Source organism: Augochlora pura, chromosome 9, assembly GCF_028453695.1.
Source record: "Augochlora pura isolate Apur16 chromosome 9, APUR_v2.2.1, whole genome shotgun sequence".
Classification (NCBI taxonomy): domain Eukaryota; kingdom Metazoa; phylum Arthropoda; class Insecta; order Hymenoptera; family Halictidae; genus Augochlora; species Augochlora pura.
This window is the reverse complement of record NC_135780.1, coordinates 9,918,525-9,943,644: the sequence shown is the minus strand read 5'-3', so window position 1 is coordinate 9,943,644 and position 25,120 is coordinate 9,918,525. Positions and strand designations below refer to the sequence as shown.

The following is a 25,120-nucleotide window of genomic DNA, read 5'->3' as shown; positions in this document are numbered from 1 at the left end:
AGATCAGAATTTTTATAAGAAGACTAGAATTTTTATAAGAACACCAGAGCTTTTATAAGAACACCAGAGCTTTTATAAGAACACCAGGACTTTTATAAGAACACTAGGACTTTTATAAGAAGACCAAAATTTTTATAAGGAGACTAGAATTTTTATAAGAACACCGGAGCTTTTATAAGAAGACCAAAATTTTTATAAGGAGACTAGAATTTTTATAAGAACACCGGAGCTTTTATAAGAAGACCAGAACTTTTATAGGAAGATCGGAGCTTTTATAAGGAGACCAGAGTTTTTATAAAAAGACCCGACCTTTTATAAGAACACTAGAGTTTTTACAAGAACGCTAGAACTCTTATAGAAAGATCAGAACTTTTATAAGAAGACCAGAATTTTTATAAGAAGACCAGAACTTTTATAGGAAGATCGGAGCTTTTATAAGAAGACCAGAATTTTTATAGAAAATCCAGACCTTTTATAAGAACACTAGAATTTTTACAAGAACGCGAGATCTCTTATGGGAAGACCAGAACTTTTATAAGAAGACTAAAATTTTTATAAGGAGACTAGAATTTTTATAAGAACACCGGAGCTTTTATATGAAGATCAGGACTTTTCTAAGAAGATCAGAATTTTTATAAGAAGACTAGAATTTTTATAAGAACACCAGAGCTTTTATAAGAACACCAGAGCTTTTATAAGAACACCAGGACTTTTATAAGAACACTAGGACTTTTATAAGAAGACCAAAATTTTTATAAGGAGACTAGAATTTTTATAAGAACACCGGAGCTTTTATAAGAAGACCAAAATTTTTATAAGGAGACTAGAATTTTTATAAGAACACCGGAGCTTTTATAAGAAGACCAGAACTTTTATAGGAAGATCGGAGCTTTTATAAGGAGACCAGAGTTTTTATAAAAAGACCCGACCTTTTATAAGAACACTAGAATTTTTTCAAGAATCCCAGAATTCTTATAGGAAGACCAGAACTTTTATATGAAGACCAGAACTTTTATACAAAGATCAGAGCTCTTATAAGAAGATCGGAACTTTTATAAGAATTAATTCTCTTATCTCGCAAATTTCGGGACGCAGAGCCTTTTTCACTCGACGATCTTCGACCAGCAGACGCAAATCTGCGATTTCGACCGGCACCGTGGGTTTGGCGTTAATCGAGGCTTCCCCGAAGGTCACGGGGCCGAGGGAAGCTGGCAAATCGCGGTGACGAAACGCCGCCGCCGCCGCACGCTGAGAACGTTCCCAGGCGATCGCGGAAAAACGTTTCCGCCTTGAAACCGGCCGCCATGGTCAATTGGGCCGAATCAACGGATAATAATAGTCCATCATTCCATTTGGATCCGCGCCGGTTCTCGAGAAACCGTTTGAAAACGGCGACGGCGTGCACGAAACCCGCGGCGCCTTTCGCGGCGCTTCAGCGCGAAACGGAAAAGGGGCAAAAAAAGAAACGTGACAGCGTAACGTAACGCGCGTGATAACCCAATTAGGTGTTATCGCGGCTTTTTCGACGCGACGACGCTCCCCGGATTATGGCCGGGCTCGCCGCAATCCGCGATCTCTCGCGACGGTTTTGACGTCGCGAGACGGAGAAGCTTCTCGACGCGGTGCTCCTTATCTGGTACCTTCGGGTCGTTCATCTTTCGTCTTTGATAGGAGGTTCTTGGGTTAGAATTTTGCGGGACTCGCGAAAAGAATTCTGGAATTAGCAGTCAGAGTTACATTAATTAAATATTGTTGAGGGAGCAAAGTGCTGTGAGCTTTGAATGATGCGATTATAATTCAAGGCGGCTCCGGTTTTTGAATTAGAATTTCTGGAGACTCGCGAAAAGAATTCTAGAACCAGCAGTCATATTTACATTAATTAAATATCGTTTAGCGAGCAAAGTGGTGTGAACTTTGAATGACGCAATTATTACTGAGACACATCTCTGTCTCATACTTGAGACGCGTATCTTGCTAATCATTCGCTCGGATATTTAGTTCTTTAGAGAAGCAATATTTTATTTAGTATTTATATAATTAGTATAATTTAATATTTATATTTTCAGTTTTAATAAACTCTTCTGTCTTTCTCTTTCTTTGCTCCGTTCTTCTGTCAGAATTCTTGGAGACTCTCATTTAACAATAAAATGCTATCTCCAATAGTACGGTTTAAAAAAAAAAATTAAACGTTACAGTAGCATGTAATTAAATATTTATTTTATATCCTCAATATTTAAAAACCATTCTACAGTATCGTTAGCTTAATTTTATTTGAAACCTATGCAATTCGAACATTATAGTCACCATTTTGAGTTCATAAATGAACATATCGAAATCTCGATAGTTTTGAAATTCGAAAATTCCAAGGAAATATCGAACAAGGGTTCGACAAATCCGGCGGGAAAATTCGTGCTCGCGTCGTAACGCATCCGTCTCCGTTCGAGTGGCAACAACCTCGGGGACTCGGCGAAATCACGGGGACTGGATTGACGTTATCGCCACGGCTAATACTCCGTATTAAGTGAAATCACGAGATCACGTCGTATTCCGATTTTACTTATTTCCCGTATCGAGATTCACCGGCTGCGAGGCCGGGAGATAGAGAGAACGAGAAAGAGAGAGAGGGAGAGAGAGAGATCCGCGCGCGCGGTCCCACCGTCGCGTGCAACGAGCTGCCAAGAATCTTTTACCGTAACAAACTAGTTCCTCTGGTCCCAGTTATACGATACCCACAGTAATGTCGGACAGTTTTACGCGAGAGTGGCTAATACTGTCAGTTGGTGGCTTTTGTATAATAAAGCGCCGCTGGCTTCCATTTACGCCGACATTCCGTTCACCTTTCGATACCACCGTCCACCTCTTTTTTTTTTCTCTCTCTCCACCGATATTATATCCTTGGCGAACGAAGCGCCGCCGGAGCTCCTCTTCCGACACCGCGAAACCGTATTTCTTGTCATCGGCATGCAACTGATTCAGGAAAAGTGAAAACCAACGCTAAACTTGCCGGTCATTCACCCCTTGACGTACCATTTCCCTTTACGATCAGAATGAGAAAAACGTTTTCGATCGCGGTAATTACTTTTTCGAAGAAAAAGGAACTTTATATGTATTGTTTAAATATTCCATCGACATCTAGTTGACTGTTTAAATATTAGCAACAAGAGAATAATATTCGAATGACTTATTAAGAAAGTACAACTGTACTTGTGACACAAATGAATAAATTACAAGATTGTAAAAGCCTTTAAACGATTTAAAAACGCTGTTACATTATTATCAGCTTATTAACCCTTTGCACTCGAGTGGCGACACTGCGGCGCCATTAAAATGACTATAATACATTCCAAAATTATTTTGAGTAGACATCGCCAAAGCTTAGATTTAAATATTGTTAAAAGTATAACTATTATATGAGTTATGCGAGACTTAATTTCATATGCATAAAATAAATATTGTTATATAAAATGGAGACACTAGAAGCCAGAAAAATTATTTTAGATTTGCAGTTGAAATAGCTTCGAGTGCAAAGGGTTAAGGTGACAGAGGAGTGAAAGAAGTATCTATGCTGTCTCCGCTTGTTGCAACTAGTGCGGGCAATATTTATTTTGCATAAAAATCCGCAGTCTAGTAGGTATTGTTTATCATTTCTGTCCATGTAATTATAACGGCAGTGACGTAGCAGAAGTACGAATAAAAAAGGACAGAGAATGGAGAGAATTTTTCCAGAAGGCCGCGGCAGCGTCGTAAAATCCAATTCGCGGATCGTGTCAATGAGGCATAGCCTATCTAGCGTCAAACTGGCGCGAACGAGCCATCACCGCGAGATAATCGACCCTGAGCGACGAGGAAGGCCACCGAAAAATCGAGCAAATCGGCATTACGTGTCGGCGTGCCGGCAGCGCAACTTTTTCATTAATAAAGACGCATTAGCTCGTGTCTTGTCACGGCCAATTAGAGGCGCGTTTGGCACGGTACCATTGAACCGGCGATGCGCCATTAACGCCGTCGGATCGATTATGGTATGCGGCCGTTTATCGTCCTACGGGAGGGGGGATCGGGCCCGATCGATCGGACCGGATCGAAATTCATCGCGCTTGTTTTGCTGCCGATCGGCCGAGCTTCTCTAACGGGAGGTTTCCGTCGTCGTTGGACGTTTCACGATCGTAGAAAAATGGTGGCGGACGCTCGGTGGCCGACTAGGAGGCGTGTAATCGGCACCCGACCAGATAACGCGTGCCCTACAATCGATGAACTTTGTCATTTATCGGCTTCGGACGCGACGATAACAAATGCTCCGGGCCGAATTAATAACGCTGGACGAGCTCGGCGCGCGCGCGCGACGCTTCGGCAAACTGTTTATAGGCTCGTCTCCCGGGGCGTTTAAATCTGCGTTCGATAGATTCGGACGCGGACGGAGTTGATCGGCCATCTATGCGAATGGACTATACGAACGGACGAGCGTTCGGCGAACTCTGATTTGTACGACTGACGAATCGGACTTTCTTGGGCATTTGTGCTGGAACAGATTCAAATGGCAACGTTTTTCGAGGGAATTTTTACATATATTTTTGCGTTAAATTCGTTACTTAATTTTACATCAATTTCCTTTTGTGTTCAATAATAGGCTCAAAACATGTATAATGTACGAGCAAACAGGTTCAACTTAATACTCAAAGTATATAAAATTAATAGAAAATAAAAATATCGAAACTCATAATAAATATCTTAATTTTGAAGTTTTATAATTATTGAAATTTTATTCGACACTGAATGAAGGAACTTGCACAGGTATCATCGAAGATAAATTTATCGTAGGTCCAATCGTGTAGATAGCGAATGAATGGTTTTCCGTCGCGAGCGTATTGCTAATAAGCACGATAATTTTCTGTCACCGATAAGGCTGACTAGTCGGGAAAGGCGAAAAAATAGACTAATGACAAAACTAACCGGAAAGATGAGCAACGCGAAAGCAATTTAACAAGTGGCTCACTTTCTTATCGTCTCCACTGCCCACCGGTGGATCTAACCTTCACCACTGACTGCTCCATTATATACTTCAACTTCGCTTCCTCTACGCTCGTGACGGAATATTACTACTATCAGCTTCACTTCTCGCCTGAAATCACATCGGAACTGTCGCGACATGAGCGAATAGACGCGGGGATTTTCATTAAGCTGGACGGTAATGGGAACGTGTAAAGAGAACGTGTTAAAAGTAGTAAAAGGACGATATTAAAAAGAGCATATTAAAAAGAGCATGTCAGAAAGAAAATACTAAAAGCAATGTCTTAAGAAGAATATGTCAAAAAGTGTGTACTAAAAAAATAATTTTCAAGTAAGTATATCGATAAGAACATTTTAAAAACCAGATAGCAGAGAAAAATTAATAAAAGAATATTTTGAGAAGAATACATTAGAAAAAATATTTTTAAAAAGAACATCTTGAAACGAACATTAAAATTTTAGAAAAGAAGATTTGAAACGAAAATTAAAAATCGTAAAAGGTACATTTCGGACAGAACACATTACGCAAATTATATCTATATTTAAACAGCAATGCACATACACCCCCAATTAATATTACATAAACCAAAAGTCGTACCAAACAAAATTATTCGAAGCTAAAAATTACGCGTATGAAATGGAAGACATCCGATAACAAGATCTATATCACAAAGCGAAAGGTTCGGGGACATTTTCCAAAAATTCTCGTGGTATTTGTGATTTATGTGCGATGAGGGTGGTCACAATAGCTGAAGCAGCCGATGGCCGAACAAACGAGCGCTGCAAGGGTGGTTCGAGCTGGGGCAGACACGAAAAATAGAATGGGACCTATTTCACGCCTAATGCGGGACCACCACTTACATAATTATTCACGGTTAGTCTGCCACTTAGATTAGTTTAAACTAAGTGGGGGTTTACGTAACCAGCGCGGGAGGAAGTGAAAGAGGAACTGGAGGGAGGAAAAGTGGCATCTTTATTGCATACTGGCACGTTTCAGCTGGGATCGCGCAACGCGGATTGTTCGCCAATTAGGATCGATTCGCGGAATGGGGTCAGAGGCTAACTCGGTTTCGGCGAAATCTCAATTCGGCCAGATAAAGAGCCAGGGCCCGATAAAAATGATGTCACTGGACGGTCAGGAGTTACTCAACCTTACCGACTCCCATGAGAGACGAAATTCAGCATCGCGCGAACACAGGCTCCATTTACAGCGGCAGGAACGGATGTCCGTTTGTCTGGCAATTTCTTTTGTCTATTGTTCCGAGCATGATGCCCATTTTAATTCTGTGGTTAAAGATCTTTTGCCGAAAAATTAAAGCCTCATTTATTTTAGCAAAATGATCTCCGCATTTCATTATAATCGAATTGCGGATCTTCTTCACAAAAATGTGACGTAATATAACTGTCATTTATAAATTTAATTAACAATATTTTCAAGACATTTATGTTGGAATTTATATAAGTATTAATGAAACTGTTAGCTATTTTAATTAACTGTAATACTAATAATTTTAATTAATTGTAATGCTGATTACTTTAATATTCTTATAATCGGACAGTAATAAGAGTAATAATTACTAAATAAACGTACACAGTGCAAATAAAATTTTACCAAGGAAAACGAAAATAATGTTTTAAGATCCAAGAAAGTATGCATCATATTTCAGTTGCCGCGAGAAATTATTAGAAAAATAATTAAAAAATATGTTCTAGCGAAAATCGTGCACAGTCTAAATAATCCTAATCTTGCCATCGCGTTCAGACTCGCCGGTTCCAGCGTCAATCATGCTAATTGAAAGCTCCGAGTGTAAAGTAAGATCTCATCGGGTCCATCATCGATCAATTAATCGCCAAGAATGTTGAGAAATGCCGGAAGGGTTAAACGAGAGATCTGTTTACAGAACCGATGTCCCCGTTTCTGACGTTCGCGTTATTAATCCGATAATTCCCCGGTTAATTCGCATTACGCGGTGAATTTAGCGTAGGTCCGCCCCGCTAGGACAGTGCCACACGCTAGGTAAACAATGAGCCAATTGTCGCAATTACGTTCGCAACTGGTGTCAACCGATTCGTAGCCGAACGTAGCCGTTGACCGGCGCGCTAATTATCAGCGCGATGAGTATAATAACCGGCACAATAAATTTCCACCGTAATCGCTGATATAATGCCGCCGGGTTTCGTAACACTGGCTGGCCTCAATAGCCTCCCTTAATCTCTCCCGATGGTGTTTTAAACAACCGTAAATAATGGCGCGTGTTTGTTCTACCTAATTCGTGGTCTCGCTGCGGCGCGCGGCGAACGGTTTTCCTCTTCCTCGTCTCTTCGTCGACGACGTCGTCGTCGTCGTCGTCGTCTGGATGACGTTGTCGACGTAAACCGCGAGGCGAACGAGGAGGCGGGGTGGAGGAGGGGGTGGGGGGGGGGGGGGGGGCTGCTGTTTGCTCAACCTTTAAGCGCAACGCAGTCGCCTTTTGATCGGTTTAATTTTAATGGACCGTAATCCGCCATCACGAGAGCCATTCCAGCAGCCGTTTCAGATCCATTAAGTGCACTTTCCAATTGAACTTTTAAACCCACACCCGCAGAGCTAAGGCTGTTTAGACACGCATCGGGGTTTGCGCAGCCCGTTCATTCGATTATTGCGCGCGCCAGCGCAAATACCGCGAAACAGTTTGCGAATTACGACGATGGAACGCGCCGGGTCGCCGCGGCGTTTTCCTCCAAGAAAAATTCAATTGTACGGCTTCGTCGCTTTAATAAAATCTCACGCGCCACATGATTCATGCAAACATTCCAGAGATAGGCGAACCACCATCTCGAATAGCGAACGATCGTCTCCAGTCGAGACCGCAAGCTTTTTTTTTACTACATTCTTACTTTAACAGCTCTGCCAACAGGAAATCAGTGAAATAAATTCTGCCTTGTCATCATTGTGAAGTAGCATTAACATTTAATATTAATAATAACGCGTGTCTGTAATCAATAAATAGTTTTCGTGCAAAATAAAAATTGTCCACGCCAGTTGTACAAAACAATAATTAATATTCCCAATACGCTATTTAATATTTCTATTACGTTAAAAATAACATTGCCCAGAATAAATAAAATCCACTAATAACCGACGCGCAGCGTTGCACACGGATAGAGTATGTTAATTGTTTAAAGAGCACGTCCGACGTTGTCCAGATCGTTTCGAGAGCACGGGTCCTCCAGGAGGTTTCAGATAGAGACGCTGGCGTCATTGATATCAGCCGGCAGCTTGTTAAGAAAGGGTATCATTACCTCAGGTGTGAAAATTACACCCCGGGGATCCCAGATCGCTCGCGATATAATACGATCTCCAATTTGGTAATGAACCGATCACCAGAATAGCTGCTGATCTCCATACATATTGAACGCAAGACTTTTCAACGTCGACTTTCACGTCGCGCATCGCGTAATTCCTTGCGATAATAAGCCTTGTTAATCATTCGAACAGTGATCGAACCACAATCTTCCAATTAGTCGCGACGATGCGAATGAATTACTGTCACGTGTCAAATTATTCACGGCGACACCTTGTCATTTCTGCGTCATGCTTTGATCGCGAAATATGGAGAATTCTATCGCTTCGCAATTTTCTACCTTCCAATTATCATATTTATTTGTTGATAGCGATTTAAGCAAATAAATGATATGAGACATCTGTCGGTGATACCGTAGCGAGGAAAGGTATAGCTGCTAGACGATTGTTTGAGCTGCGCACAGCTTCTGATACGTTTGTTCCGGCTTCATCAACATGGAAGCGGTTCAACAAAGCTGCTGAACGACACGGTAATCGCGTGTGTTCTGATATTCCCTTGCAAACCGCGTTCGTTATCGTTCCGTTATGTTCCTTGGCGAATTACTCGTCCGATAACGCCGCGAATCCGGTGATATACGATTCACGCAATTGCTACGCGTACCTGACTGCAACTAGGTGGAAAAATTGCTCGCGGTAATATAATCAGCGTATCCTGCACCAGATTGCGCAACGCTATCTACGATGCAAAACATTGTACGATAGACTACAGAGTGACAAATATTTTTCATATCTCTCGTGAACCTAGTTTCTCAACTGTAAAAATGATAGCTTGGAAGTAAGTTAACGACTTATCATCACAGAATTTAATTGATTAAATTGTAACAGTTCATGCTTTCTAACTTTTCACAATTCATAGTATTATAAAAATGTTTCTAGGAGAAATCTCTAGCGTCTATTGTATCTTTAATTAAATGAATGAACACATCGCGGGCGATTGGGGATTCTGCAGATTGTTACATCGAATTCTAAAATAATTTTTATCTTCGATTACATCGAATTCAAAGACCCGATTTAGTGTTAAAGCTTAGAATTAAGCCCCGCAATTTTAATTCCATCTTAGGAAAAACAAAACACATATATTTTTCATATTTTATTTATCCTATAACCCCCATCGCTCCCAATTTTCCCTGAATGACTATCATCGTCGCCGGAAGTCATCGGTGCCCCGCGCGATCCTCCCAGCGTTCTTCAGGGGGATGACATCGGGCCGCTTTCGCGAAGCGTTGCTGCGAACACGGGCGTCGTGGCGTCGTTCGCGGCGCCGAGGCGCGTAAGTGGAAATACTTAGAGGCTGTCTATAGCAGCTGACGTTAATTACGGGCCTGCTCAATGTGAATGGCCGCCTTGTTCCGAGGTGGCGCACCGCGTACCCTTCTTCCCGTTCTTTCTACGGCTAGCTGCGCGCGCGTGGCATGACACCGCGCGAAAAAATCGCGTTTCCGCCTTCTGATAGCGCCGGCCGACCTCGTTTGAACGGCCTGATATCAGCCGGGATCGCGGATTTCCAGGCGAAACCGTCTCCCGGGCCCGCGCGATCGCGGGTCGGCCCGGCGGCTCGCTTCGGAAACAAATTATCTGTCGATGTTAATTAATTGGAGAATATGTGTCGGCAGATGCGAGATTATTCTTACTGTCGGCGATTCATTAACACGCTGCCGATTGTTTCGTTGCTTTTAATTCGTTTGGGCAGCTAATTTAATTAATCTTTAGTAGCAGCGATTGTTCGAATTCGTTTTGTAATAGTAGGAGTTGTTTAAAATCGTTTTTTAGTAGCAATGGCTAGTTTAAATAATTATTTTGCGATCAGTGGGTATTTTGATTCATTTTATGATGGTAGTAGCTGTTTTAATACATTCTATAGTGGCACTAGCTGTTTTAATTTATTTCATAATGGTAGTAACTGTTTTAATTCATTTTATGAAGACACCAGCTATTTTAATTCATTTTGTAATGGCACTAGCTATGTTAATTAATTTTGTAATGGCACTAGCTATTTTAATTCATTTTATAATGGCACTGACTATTTTAATCCATTTTATAATGCCGCTAGCTATTTTAATTCACTTTAGAATAGTACTTGCTAATTTAGTTCATTTTATAATGGCACTAGTTGTTTTAATTCACTCTATAATGGCGCCAGCGATTTTAATTCATTTTCTAATGGCACCAGCTGTTTTAATTCATTTTTCATAGATAATAGGAATTTTTATTCGCAGTTCATAGGAGATATCTCGAAACATTTTTTTATTAATTATATATAGCAATCGTAATGCAGAATAGATTTTTAAATTTAATTCATCAATAGAAATACTTTTAATTTATGTTTTTAGACATTTATAACGCACTGTGAGCAATTTTCTAATGCATCTTTAAATAACATCGATCAAGGCTGTTCACTATATAAGGCACTTCTCGATTGAGAAGATCCTGTTAGGAAACTTTCTACTTCTATGAAGGGTTAATTACTTAATTCGATAAACATTAATTCGAGTCTCGAGGAAAATGCGTTCCCATCGAATAGGACTAAAATAATATTATAATTCGAATCGTGTTAGTAGCAAATTCAAGTTTCGAAGTTATCGATGATCGCAAAGAGAATAAGTCGCACCTTTTAATTGATCATTTGACCATTGTGTCGATGACCAACGATCCGTGCCGCAGGGCACACATTACGTAATCTAAATAGATTAAAATTGCAACACGCTCGACAGTATCAAATAGGATGGCCCCAATTGTAGTATGCAAGAACAAAGTTGACAGACGGTTCAAGGTCGCTTAGAGATACTCCTTCGATCTGACCCACGTTTCTAACAATGATAATAACAATTAAACATGTTGCAAATATCAATGCGTTAAGCAACAGTGACTCTAAAATGTAAAACGTGACAAAAAAGAATGTAAAAATGTAACAAACGTGAATTCTAATAAAAATTGTTCAACGAAATTAAATTCTAAAAAGGAAGAAAGGTATAATGGGTGTTCTTAATTTTTTAGGCCGAACGTATGCAGGTCAAGGTTCAAGAATTATTGTTGCCCCGGCTGGTCGAAGAAGTCGGAGACCGGGCTCTGCGTGATCCGTAAGTATAGCAATCACAATAGCGATTGTAAATTTAAAACGATGCGTTTTAATTTCAGTATATAATTAGTCAAATCACACGCGCATTGTGTAATTATTGTCTCGAAGTTTGCAGACACATTTTTCACTTTTTCAACCCCTTGCAGTACGATTTATTTCATAGCTACGTTGACCACCACCTTTTCGTTACTAATTTATTAATTTATCGACCAGAAAGAACATTTATATCGATTGCAAGTCAATCTTCGTTTTAATGTGTAAATATTGCTGATAAAATTGAAAAATTTGATTCAAAGGAAAAATTGGGGAATTTAATTCCAAGGAAACGCGTAATATCTAAGTTCATTATATTTTGACGAAGATTTGCAACCGCATTGCATTTTACCAATCCCTCTCCTTACTTTCGCCTCAATGTTCCGTCTGCTACTGCGTATGGATCATTAAAGCCCAATTAGGATTCCACGGTGTGCCTGGCCCTTCTCTGTAATTGGGCGTGATCTCATAAACGCGTCGTCTCGACGTTTCGCGTCGACGATCGACCACGGTCGAAACGGAGAGGATCGCCGATCGATCTCTCGCCTTTTACACGATGATAATAATTGCGCAATTGACCGGCCAGCGAGCGAGCGAACAGGGCGTTCATGCGACATCGCCCGATCCGCTGCTCCTCGAGCGAAATTGCTTTAATGGACTGTTGCATGCTCTTCCTGTTGATTGCATCGTCTCGCGCGGATCGGTTGCGTATCGACGCGACACTCGGGTTCGATACCTGTTCTATATGTACATACATTACGTCTTGTTATGTAGCCTCGAGAGCCGAACACGTACGGACGATCCCGGTGCTCGATTTATCGCGAGCGAGTAGCCTGCGGATCTTCACGCCTTTGGACACTCGGGTAGACGTGAAATATTAGAAGTCGCCTGCATTTATCTATTTTCATTTCGTTTTTTAATTTTTGGAAACGTTTGTTTAAATATACATTTTAAAGTATAGTATAGATATGTATAGATTGAATATGAAATTTTGATTTGGGAGATTGTTGTATTATTTTTGAATTTATTAATACTGTCGAAAGAAAGAATATGTTTCACACTTGTTTGAGAACATTTTTATTTACGATAAAAATCTGCAGTTTACTCGTTTTTGTTAGGATGATGCGAAACGTTATTTTATGATTTATCTTGCGGACATTTAAGTTTTTTGTCACCGTGACTTTAATATAATATATCATACGAATACAATACGAATAAAATATAAAGTGATATAAAAATATATAAAAATGAATTTAAGTAAATCGTATTACTAAATAAATATTAGTAACGAAGCGAGATAAAGGCAAACTATTTTGAAGAATCTACATTGCATCTATTGCTAACCGGAGCAAAATAAAAGGATAAACATTTAATTTTAGAAATAAGCGTTACGTAAACGATGGCATGGTTTCTGTAAAATGTGAGAATTAATTCGAACCTTTAGCTGTGTGCACAAGACGATGCGGCTCGGCGGGCAGATGCGTCAGGCCAAATATTTGCTTGTGCGAGGGTGGCAGCGTGGCCTCCTTTTGTCCCAGTAGTCAAACCAAAGGTAAACAGTTCTTCTTTGTTAAAAATAAAAACTCCGACGATTCTCTGAAAATATACAAGACGTCGTGCAAGACCGTGGAAAATTGAGGAAAATATTTTCGTAGCAGTTTCCACGCACGAAAACGGCAACGCGATAGACAGGGGAGAATCGAGCAGATGCCGAGTCCACTGTATTAATGGCAACTGCGTGGATGGAAGGTGTCAATGTCGACCCGGGTATCAGGGAGAGTTCTGCAACGAACGTGAGTTCACGGGAATATTAAATAAATTTTTACTGAATTTTTACCGAGCGTTTTAACTCGCTGAAATGAAATGAAAGCTGCGAAAACAAAATTTTAGATTAATTATCGGGTTAATTTACGAAACATAAATTACAATTTGAAAGATACGCCAATGCGTCGATGAAAATATTGTAGTCATTTATTGCCGAAAATATCAAGTTTGATTGTTAAGAATTTTAAGGCCATCAGCTGAAGAAAAAGTTGATCACCAGTTATGATTTTATTAAACATTTACGAACAGTTCCAAGCCGTCGATAAACGGCCTGTAATAAAATTAAATTATTTATCTTTCAATCAATTGACTCAGCGATCTGTCGAGAGCCCTGCTTGAACCAGGGGAGATGCATCGGGATCGATCGCTGCGCTTGCATCTACGGTTACACCGGAAGACGGTGCGAGACAGATTACAGGTAACCATTGCACTATAACTTGTACCATGGCTCGTACCATCGAAAAAGTTAATGAAAAATTAATTTATTTCACTTTAAAAAAATTTATAATCGCTGTAAAAAAATTACAGAAAATATACAGAGTTTGTTTTCGATTAATAATAATCTTCTAATAATCTTTTTTTATTGTATTTTTTTCAAAGAACCGGTCCATGTTACACGAAGGTGAAGAATGGACAGTGTCTGGCGAATCTTCAGGGTGTTGTCTGCACGAGACAATTGTGCTGCGCGACTGTCGGCAAGGGTTGGGGCCACCCCTGCGAAAGATGTCCCGCCAGACTGGACTGCGAGCTAGGACACTTGAAGACTAACCAAGGCCAGTGCGTTGGTGAGTTGTTAGATAGCACTACGACCCTATAATTATGCTGTTTGAGACTAATGATGTGATTATATGGAAGACTATGGCGACGTCTTCATTTAATAATCGTCTCCGTTGTTCATTTAGCTTTTATTTGCTCGATACAAAATTCTGCCTCTTGTCGCTGCTAAAATATAATTATTAGATAAAAGATATGATAATTTATACTAATCAGAGACATGGACAAAGTAATTTCCTTTGGATCTATACTTCCTGCTATATTATCCTGATATACAGGATGTATATTATCTTACTCTCAATAATAAATCAGAATATTGAGATGATATTTCGATATTATTATACAGATTGAGATATAGAATATTAATAATATTTTGCATAAATATATTCAGTGTATTAAATAGTTAAGAGAATCTAAAATGCTTTAATTGTCATATTTTAATAATTATATATAGAAACTTTATTTTGTGTAAATATTCTGCACACAACTAAATCAAATCTGATTTAAAATGTTATTTAGATATCAACGAATGCGAGGCTATACCAGGATTATGCGAGGGTGGAAAGTGCGTGAACACACCTGGATCGTTCACCTGCGAGTGCCCTGACGGCCAGGCCAGAGATCCTGAGACGAACGCGTGCAAGGACAGAGACGAGTGTCAGGAGGAAGGAATCTGTGCCGACGGAAGATGCGTGAACACGAACGGTGGCTACTACTGCATGTGCAATCCTGGATTCATTCAGAGCCAGGATCGAAGATACTGCATTGGTAATGACATTGTTTCTAATTTAACGAAGAATTTTTTAGAACTATGATAAAATTTCTGCAACCGCAATCTTTCTATATTTTAAATTATAACTATAGGAGGCCATCATCTTTATACAAAATAATAAGATTAAAAACTACCAAGCTGGAAGTTATTTAGAAAAATTATTTAAATCTAGATTTACCTGTCAAAATGGTGAATCTTTTAATTTCCCACTAATATTGTAATAATATTAATTATATATTCGTGGAGGATTTATCGAAGAAGTTTGTTCTTTGGGGAAGGGTTATTGTAATAAAAATAGCCAAGAAGTTGTGTAAATATATTATTGTCAATGCTATAAAGTAATATTGCTTCTAGCCTTTTATAAATCTAGTAATAATGGTATTTAAGAAGTTATCATTTTTCTATGATTTTGTAATTATTCATTATCGAACTGGTTACGGATTAATTAATAGACGGAAGACAAGGACTGTGCTACACGGCGGTGAATAGAAACGGAGAATGCAGAAGTCGCCTGTCGATGCGTCTGAGCAAGAAAGACTGCTGTTGCGGCAAGAACATGGGAAGAGGCTGGGGTGACGAGTGCTATATTTGCCCTAATCCTGGAAGCGGTAGGTCGATTAATAAAATAAAAATACCTATGATAACTAATAAAAGTAACTCTGACAAATCGAAACATAATTTCTTCTATATAATATTTGAAAATATTATTAGTAGACTGCGGTTACCTTTACATTCAAGAAAAAATATATAAAATAAAATCCAAGACAGCAAAAACATCTAAATACTATATATTATTTTATTACTGTGAACATATCGAAATTATTAAAAAAGGAATGTCTATGTAATTTGTGCATTTTGCAATGGGCCAGGATAACGTTTCTTTCTCGCACAAAAATCCACGGGTCTACTTATCAGCGTACCAGAAGATGCTTGTAACGGGAGATCCATTGTTACTTAATTACAGGCGATTACAACCGGCTCTGTTTGCAACAACTGCAGCCGATCACAGCGATAAACGAGTGCGCGCTGCGTCCGGACATTTGCGGAAACGGGAAGTGCATCGACACGAACGACGGATACGAGTGCGACTGTTATTCAGGATTCACGAAGAAGGCAGGCCGATGCGAGGACGTCGACGAATGTCTATTGGGTTACTGTCAGGGTGGCACTTGCCAAAATTACGAAGGCAGCTTCACCTGCCAATGCCCGCCGGGATTCGTCGTGTCCGGCGAGGGAAGATATTGCACTGGTAATCGTCTTTCTAATTAGTTTATAAATACGAGTGCGACTTTATTTGTAACTGAAAGAATTTAACCCTTTGCACTCGAGTGGCGACTCTGAGGCACCATTAAAATTGTTATATAACATTCCAAGATCATTGTTATACCTTCTCATCAAAGTTTCTATTTAAAAACAAGGTTAAATAGCGAAATAATCACAAGAATAAATTTCATATGCATAAAAGTGCACATTGTTGTATAAAATAAAAATACTATAAGCCAGAGAAGTTGTTCTAAGTTTACGGTTAAAATTGTTTCGAGTGCAAAAGGTTAAAGCAACAATGAATTAGGATCAGTGAATTAGTCTTTGAGTCTTAAAAAATGAATTTGCTAGAAGAAAGTTTTGTATTTATTTTAATAATATAATATTTCAATTTAATTCAATGGATGTAGCATAAACGAGCCAGATGCTCTCTTAATTTTTCTACAAACCTTCATAAGAATGACAATAATAATATAATACGATTATATGCATGAAATTGTATATTTTATTAGGGATCTCTATTTCACATGTTAATGCTAATATTTCTCACTTTGCATAATTATTTCGTGTAGGATAAAGTATCTGCATATTTAAATATTTATATTTTAAGTATGCAAATAATTTAGGAACAAGAGTATGGTTTATTCACGAGATCTTAAAAATGTATTTTTAATGTGAAGGTGAGGACTAGGTAAATAGGACATAAAGTACATAAAAGACATAAAGGACATAACCTGACATAAAAGACATAAATGATATAAAGGACATAAAGGACATAAAGGACATAAATTACATAAAAGATATAAAGGATACAAAGTTGCAACATTTGCGGCTATTTGTTCATTGAGTTTCCCATGAAGATGAAATTGTCCTGCCGACAAAGGTTGTCGGAGGTTGACAATTAGCTATTAACGTGTACCTAAGCTAGTCGGCTTTGTTTGCGGAATACGACCGCACGTTAGCGAAAGTGAGGGGGAAATTGGCTATAAGAAATAGGCAGATCATAAACGGGCTGGCACAAGGTCTGCGTCGAAATTATGCGATATATCCGAATGCTAGAAGGCACGAAGATTTACATTGGCTTGATAGCGACTCGGTCGCTATCGCTAAAAATTAATTACATTAAATCCCTCAACTATTGAAAATTGAAAAATTGAAACGAGTCTAAATGATGTCTAAAAAATGTTAAAAATAACACGGATCTATACACGTGTACACGCGTGTATAAAATACACATCCAAAATCATGATCTCTAGATCTCTGGATCAATTATGCATTCACAGTACTCACGAAAATTATTTTATTCTTCCCCTTTTCCAAGCGTTTTAATTTCACTTTTTAACACCTTCTTCACAGACCACGACGAGTGCCAAGACACAGGCATGTGCAACAACGGCCGTTGCATCAACATGAACGGATCGTTCAACTGCAAGTGCAACGACGGCTACGTGTTGTCACCTACCAGGAACACTTGCATCGGTACTCTTAAACTCGACCCTTTTTTTGCCAAAGTAAATTAATAGTACCGACCATTCGAATATATAATACTTGTCCGCAGACATCAACGAGTGCGCGGACAATCCGAGAATATGTCTGAACGGCAGATGCGAGAACACACCAGGATCGTATCACTGCATTTGTCAATCAGGATTCACTGCATCCCGGGACAATACTTTCTGCGTGGACATGGACGAATGTTCGACCAGCGGGATGTGCGAGAATGGAAAGTGCGTGAACATGGAAGGGTCTTTCAAATGCGTTTGCGACTCTGGCTTTCGAATCGGACCGGATCAAAGTCACTGCATCGGTAAATTTTTGATTAAATAACAATGCTTTTCTAAAGCATAATTATAAATATAATTGTAATTGTAGTCGTTGTTATCATTACAATTCTGATGTTCAATTGTAATTGCAAGGTAGTTGTCGATATAATATATGAATCGATAATTGTGACTGTAATTATAGATAGATAATTTTATAACTATAAATAATTGTAATTGTAATCCAAATAGTAATTATAATTGCAATTGTAATGGTGATAATTGCAATTATAAATACAATGAAAATTACAATCACAATCTCCTGTAATCATTTTAATAATTTTTGAATAGATATTGACGAGTGTCTGAGCGGACCCTGCCAAAATGGCCGCTGCATCAACACCCAGGGTAGCTTCCGGTGCGAATGCCACCCTGGATTCAATCTAGGACCAGATGGAAGGTCCTGCTTAGGTGAGCCCTCGCATAATACGACATAAATTAGGCTTAACTCCACCAATTAATAAAATCAACTAGTGTTCCTAGTATTACAAAAATAACACAGCTACATTTATTTACATATCGTGCTATCATGATTGGCTCCTTTATTATGTAATATATACATTTTTTAAATTTAATTGAATTAAAATCCTTTAAATTTAATTCAATTGAAATTCCTTGAATTTAATTCAATTAAAATCCTTTAAATTTAATTCAATTGAAATCCTTTAAATTTAATTCAATTGAAATTCCTTGAATTTAATTCAATTGAAATTCCTTTAAATTTAATTCAATTAAAATCCTTTAAATTTTATTCAATTAAAATCCTTTAAAAATTCAATTAAAATCCTTTAAATTTAATTTAAACATCAGACACGAGAAGGGACCTGTGCTACTCACAGTACAGAGACGGCCAATGTTCGAACCCCACGTCCACAGCCGTAACAAAGTCGAGTTGCTGCTGTTGCACGGTGATCCTAGGACAACCGATGGGCTGGGGAAGCACCTGTCAAGCGTGTCCACTGCCAAATACCAGCGAATTCGACTCTCTGTGTCCTCATGGCGCGGGGATGACTTACAACGGAGACGGTGAACAAATAAAAATAGTACTCCTAGAATCACTAGCTTAATTCCATTTCGATGATTACATTTTCAATTGCTGAACGATTACAAATTTATTTGCAGCAATTAATTTAGAAATTACAAAATTTACAATTTTTTGTTGTCGAACCAGACATCAACGAGTGCGCACAGAATCCTAATATCTGCGTGAACGGAGGCTGCGAGAATCTCATGGGAACTTATCGGTGTATCTGCGACGGTGGTTACGAAGTGGACGCCACGGGAAAAATCTGCACAGATATCAACGAATGCGAGCTCGAAGAGTCACTGTGCAGCAGTGGACAGTGTCGAAATACACCTGGTAGCTTCCAGGTAATTAATATTAATATAGAGACATTTATTTTGAGAGTGGCCTAAGTCCATTTGCCAAATTCACCGAGCTAGCTAGTTTAATTTACACAAAATAAAAATAATTTATACAAATATTATATTCGTTATACTACAATGTATATTAATTACTAATATTTTTTATTTATTACAATACATTAAATATCTGAATTTGAAAATAAATGAACTTATTTTCAAAATAAATGGCTCATATTGAGGACAATTTTAGAATGTTGCTTTATAGAATTTATGACGTTTAATTCCATGTTTATTCTGCAGTGCATTTGTCCAAGTGGCACGAGGTATAATAGTGAGAATCATATGTGCGAGGACATCGACGAATGCGAGGAACTCGGTCCTGATGTTTGTTTGAACGGAATCTGCGTGAACACTCCGGGCTCGTACGAGTGCGAATGCAGCTCTGGATACGTCCTCGATCACACTGGTCACATTTGCATGGGTATGCACTTTTTCTACAGTGTGTTATCGTGAAACTATGCTACGAGTTTATGGCAAAAATTGGTGGTTCAAATTTAGAATAACGAGACCAAGAACATTGGTAATCATTTTTGGTAATAAAACGTTGGTAATAATATTGATTTATTAAAATTATTAACACCAAACGTTAAACTGTTTCATATCTTTTATTTTATAATTATTGAAGCCTCAAAGTTCCACTAGAAATTGTTAATAATTCTTTATTCGGTCACGCGTTATTATAAAGATTGTGAACAATTTAAATGTATATCTTGCATTTCTTATAAGTCAACGATTGATCTTAAATTTCGGTAAGTTTAACGGTAAATTTAATCGTGCAAAATTTTTAGAAAAATTAATCTGTAAAATTTTAATATTAGAATTTTTATATTGCATAAAGATGCACAGTCCAGTTACTATAAATGTTCATAATTTAATATTTTATGTGCACAATTTGGAAGTACTACGAAATGCGTATATCAGGAGAAATGATTGCATTTTGAATTCTATTGTTATCAGAATTAAGACAGATTGAAATGATCACTTTGTTAAATTGTTTTTCAGACAATAGGAGAGGTAGCTGCTGGACGAAGATGATAGATGGTCGCTGCGAGTACAACTTACCTCGGCTGGCACTGAAATTGGAGTGCTGTTGTTCCGTGGGCGTTGCCTGGGGAAGTCCCTGCGAAATTTGCGATCACTCTTTGTGCGAGTGCAAAAAGGGTTACGCGAAATTCGGGGGAAAGGACTGCGTCGACGTTAACGAGTGCGAATTGAACAGCGGCATATGCAAAGGCGGTGGCACCTGCGTAAACACCGTCGGATCTTACCGTTGCGAGTGTCCGCCTGGATTAACATTGGACGCAACCCGTGAGTTCCATTTATTAAACACTGCGTTAACACTGATTTGTTAATAACAAATCAGATCTATATAAAAATCTGTTAATTGGCATGGTAAATTTGATCAGTTCCTAAGAATTGCCATTAGGATACAAAGGGTTAAACACAGAGCCTTATCCACTCGCATTACCGCATTCTATTATTTAAAAAAAATACATCTTCTTCTAAAAGTTGATAATTTTCCAGACACCACGTGCGTGGACACAAGACAAGAGACCTGTTACATGGAGTACCGTCACGGCCAATGCGCGAACCCCATAGAAGGTCAATTCTCCCGAAGTCTTTGCTGTTGTTCAGTGGGCCGAGCATGGGGCAGCGAAAGATGCGAGTCGTGCCCTAAGCCGGGCACTCATGCTCACAACGAACTATGCCCAAGAGGAGACGGTTTCACGGACAAGCACGACATCAACGAGTGCATCGAGTTCCCTGGCATGTGTTTGAACGGAAGATGCAAGAACACGGTGGGCAGTTACAGTTGCAAGTGCAACCAAGGCTTTGCGTTGGACGAGCATGGCATCAAGTGCAATGGTACGTTGTAGGCAGTTCCAAGAGCAACTATGCGATTGTCTAATTGAATGAGAACCGACTTTAATAGTTATGTAAATTCGATGATTCTATCGCAGACATCGACGAGTGCGAGATCATGCATGGGGTCTGCGGAAATGGCACCTGTAGGAACACCCCTGGCAATTTCCAATGCGACTGTAATACTGGATACCGGAGCAGCGATATTATGAAAATATGCATGGGTAAGCAGATTGTTGATATAGAATTTTTATTTAAATTTTAATATTGTAATTTTTCTTTTTAAACGAAGGAGAAATTAATATTAACCCCTTGTTAACCCAAATTCTAAACGATTTAAATATAAATGTTATTAGCACTATTTTTTTAACATTATTATTATTATAATGGCTTTAATACTATTTTTAACACTGTTATTATTATTATAATGGGCTTAACACTATTTTTAACATTGTTATTATAATAATGGCATTTATATTACTTTTAACACTATTATTACAATGGTTTTAACTTTTCAGTTTTTGTGCTATAATAACAGATAATTAAATAATCTTCCTCTATAGATAATTATATTATAGTGAAAATGTGAAAGTGATGAGGTTACGACGAATTCGAACAGATATCAACGAATGCGAGGAGACGCCAGGACTGTGTCGAGGAGGCACCTGTATCAACAGCGAGGGCAGCTTCGTGTGTCAGTGTCCTCCAGGACACGAGCTCGGTCCTGACAAGCAGTCCTGCAAGGACATCGACGAGTGCTCGAGAACAAGCGGAATATGCTCGAACGGTGTCTGCGAAAATATGATGGGAACGTATCAGTGCATTTGCGACGACGGCTACCAGCAAACTGGACTGAAGTCTCACTGCGAGGACATAAACGAATGCTTGGTGAAGAACGGGGGCTGCGAGGACATTTGCTTGAACACCCCTGGCAGCTTCTCTTGCTCCTGCGGGTGAGTGCGTTTAGAATATTTATTTCCTACTTATTGCGCGTTGTTATGAATTTATAATAAAAATGGTTAATTAATAGTAAGCAATAGTAATGAAATTAAGGAATAATAATAATAAAAAAAAATGTGATACGTGTCATGAATAAAAAGGAAAGCAATCGTTGCATTTATTTTTCTCGACAGCACCGGCTTCGCTCTGAATCTCGATGGCCGTTCCTGCGTGGACGTCGACGAGTGCAAAGAGAATCCGCGTATCTGTAACGGAGGCAAATGCAGCAACATTCCTGGTGGCTACATATGCAGCTGCACGGATGGATTATTACCTGGCAAGGATGGTGCATCCTGTGTAGGTAAGAAAAAGAATTTATTATTCACTATTTATCACTACAAACTATTTCTCTAGCCTGCCACATTATTTCTCAAACTTGCCACCCAACAACACTTTTATATTCGAACAAGGTTTAACTAAACAGAGTTTAATTATCATGGTAATTATCATTGCAAAACCTTCAGAACGTTTCTAAATAAATGGATGAAAAATTCATGTTAATTAAGGATGTGAAAATGCCAAAAAAGTATAAGCTATGCATTTGCTTTTTCTCTTTTGGTTAGACGTCGACGAATGCACCACGCAGCCGAACATATGCGGCTATGGCGAATGCTACAACACCGTCGGTTCCTTCAACTGTCGTTGCGAGGAAGGATTCTCTGTGAAACCGGAAGCGAGTCCTGGTTGCACCGACGACGACGAGTGCCTACTGAATGCGTACTCCTGCAGCGAGTTCGCAGACTGCCGGAACACTCACGGCTCTTACGAGTGCACCTGCCACGAGGGTTTCGTCGGCAATGGCGTCGAATGCAGAGACATCAACGAGTGTCTAAACAACAATGGCGGCTGCGATTCCAATGCGCAGTGCATCAACACCGAGGGATCTTTCAAAGTGAGCTTTTGTCTTCGAACGAACAATTTTTTAGCAATTTATAGATCACTTTGAATTTTATAAATTGCCTGGTACTTTACAAATTATTTAGTATTTTACGAATTATTATTTATTAATATTTAAGCATCGAAGCGAGTATAGGTAAATAATAAATATACATCTTCTTTATCATATAAAAATTATTACAATGGAAAAAGTTCTAATTATCGTCACTGTGAAAAAGAATGGTTTCATTTCCTCTTTTATTTTTAATAGGTTTAAGGTAGTACAACTTAGTCTTCAAAGAATACTATGTTAACAAATACCCTCCGTCACACTTTAAAAAGTTATTAAATATAAATTGCAATTGTCACACATGTCAAATACAATTTATTACTATAAAACTGCTACCAATTCTAGCATTTATGCTTTCAAACAGCTGTAAAAATTCCTGCAAAAATATTCTCTCTTAATTCTTGACACAACCTTGTCATAATTGTTACTGCACAGCAAAAGTTTATGAGAATATGTAACAAAAAATCTCTAATGTTCCAGTGCGTTTGCGACGCGGGGTTCAGAGGGGACGGCTACGATTGCAAGGACATCGACGAGTGCGAGAACGACAACAGCCTCTGCGAGAATGGCCATTGCCTCAACTACCCCGGCTCGTTCCGGTGCGAATGCGAGATGGGCTTCATGCACCCGGACGAGAACAACGAGCAGACCTGCGTCGACATAAACGAGTGCGAGATGTTCAGCAATCTGTGCGTGTTCGGCAGATGCGAGAACATATTCGGCATGTTCCGTTGCGAGTGCAACGACGGATACACGCTCGACGGATCCGGCGGTAACTGCACCGACATCGACGAGTGCGAGAATCCACAGTCTTGCCAGTATGGCACTTGCATCAACACCCAGGGCAAGTACACGTGCAAGTGTCCGCCTAATTACGAGCTGGTTGAGGCTGGGAACGCTTGTGTCGGTGAGTATATAATATGCAATACAATGCAATACAATGCAATACAATGCAATGCAATGCAATACAATACAATACAATACAATACAATACAATACAATACAATACAATATAATAATATATGACTGTATAATATATGTATATAACGCCACTGTAATTTATCGTTTATCGACGGAATCGGCGAACACGTGTTAAAAGATAACTCACAATAAAATGATTTAGCATATCCGTCACCATCGGTGCAGTCAAACGCGATGTGGTCTCACATTGCATCGGTTGAGGTGCATGAATCACCTGATTATTGTCATTCATTGTCAAAATTTGCATCCGTTTTAAAAATTCAATTTCCCTACGTGCCAAATCTAATTAATCTTCTTTCAGTTCGGCAAAGTTCAATCTCCTGCATATTCGTCCGTTCAAGCTCGATACTTGTTGTCGCCCTCGACCGTCCAACTATATCTTTTTCTAGTTCTATCGGTTCCCTTGTATGGTCTTCTGCCCAGCTACCCGACGGATCAGCTTCCATCAACCGATTATATCAATTCGGTTTTCACACCTGACAAACTCAACCCTAAAATTCGTAATTTTTCCTTCAATTCCGCTACGGAAAATTCACTGGCAGCTATCGTCGGTAGACTCATTGTAATATCTTATCTTGAATCTTTTTGTCGTTTTAATCCCAAATATAACTTTTATTTTTCCATTGAGCCCCCAATTTGTAGGATTATTTTAAAAGAGTTATATTCTACGTGTCTCCGTGGAAATAATAATTCAACAACACTGAGCACCTTCTTTTAACAACAACAAGATAACAGTTTATTCACGATTTTTCACAATTCACAACCACGACAAAAACTTCTATACGTCACGATTCCTCTTCGAATACTCTGATTCTCTCCGCTCGTTCGTCCACTCTCTTGTCGCTCATTCCTACACTCTTTTGACGCTCGTTCCTTCACTCTTACTCACTTTTGTCCAAATTATCCTATTCTCTCTCTCTCTCTCTCTCTCTCTCTCTCTCTCTCTTTCACACACACACACATTCATACTCTTTCGCTCTGCCTCACTCGTTCCCAC

The 25,120-nt window shown here is 39.0% G+C and overlaps 1 protein-coding gene across 2 annotated transcripts in view; it reads left to right on the top strand.

The window, feature by feature from the left end:
• The window catches only part of LOC144475024 (fibrillin-1), a 43,125-nt gene that overhangs the window by 6,580 nt on the left and 11,425 nt on the right, over positions 1-25,120 (top strand). The window contains exons 3-23 of one of the 2 annotated variants that reach the window (XM_078190531.1): positions 11,342-11,424; positions 12,901-13,008; positions 13,115-13,249; positions 13,596-13,698; positions 13,881-14,065; positions 14,574-14,822; positions 15,279-15,434; positions 15,791-16,075; positions 17,446-17,568; positions 17,648-17,896; positions 18,201-18,320; positions 18,720-18,935; positions 19,081-19,280; positions 19,575-19,755; positions 20,337-20,642; positions 20,859-21,200; positions 21,296-21,421; positions 21,817-22,150; positions 22,331-22,497; positions 22,760-23,088; positions 23,623-24,049. In XM_078190531.1, the coding sequence (XP_078046657.1) occupies positions 11,342-11,424; positions 12,901-13,008; positions 13,115-13,249; positions 13,596-13,698; positions 13,881-14,065; positions 14,574-14,822; positions 15,279-15,434; positions 15,791-16,075; positions 17,446-17,568; positions 17,648-17,896; positions 18,201-18,320; positions 18,720-18,935; positions 19,081-19,280; positions 19,575-19,755; positions 20,337-20,642; positions 20,859-21,200; positions 21,296-21,421; positions 21,817-22,150; positions 22,331-22,497; positions 22,760-23,088; positions 23,623-24,049 (4,424 nt within the window). Of the gene's footprint in view, positions 1-11,341; positions 11,425-12,900; positions 13,009-13,111; positions 13,250-13,595; positions 13,699-13,880; positions 14,066-14,573; positions 14,823-15,278; positions 15,435-15,790; positions 16,076-17,445; positions 17,569-17,647; positions 17,897-18,200; positions 18,321-18,719; positions 18,936-19,080; positions 19,281-19,574; positions 19,756-20,336; positions 20,643-20,858; positions 21,201-21,295; positions 21,422-21,816; positions 22,151-22,330; positions 22,498-22,759; positions 23,089-23,622; positions 24,050-25,120 lie in introns of both variants that reach the window. The other variant, XM_078190530.1, reaches the window with a different exon arrangement.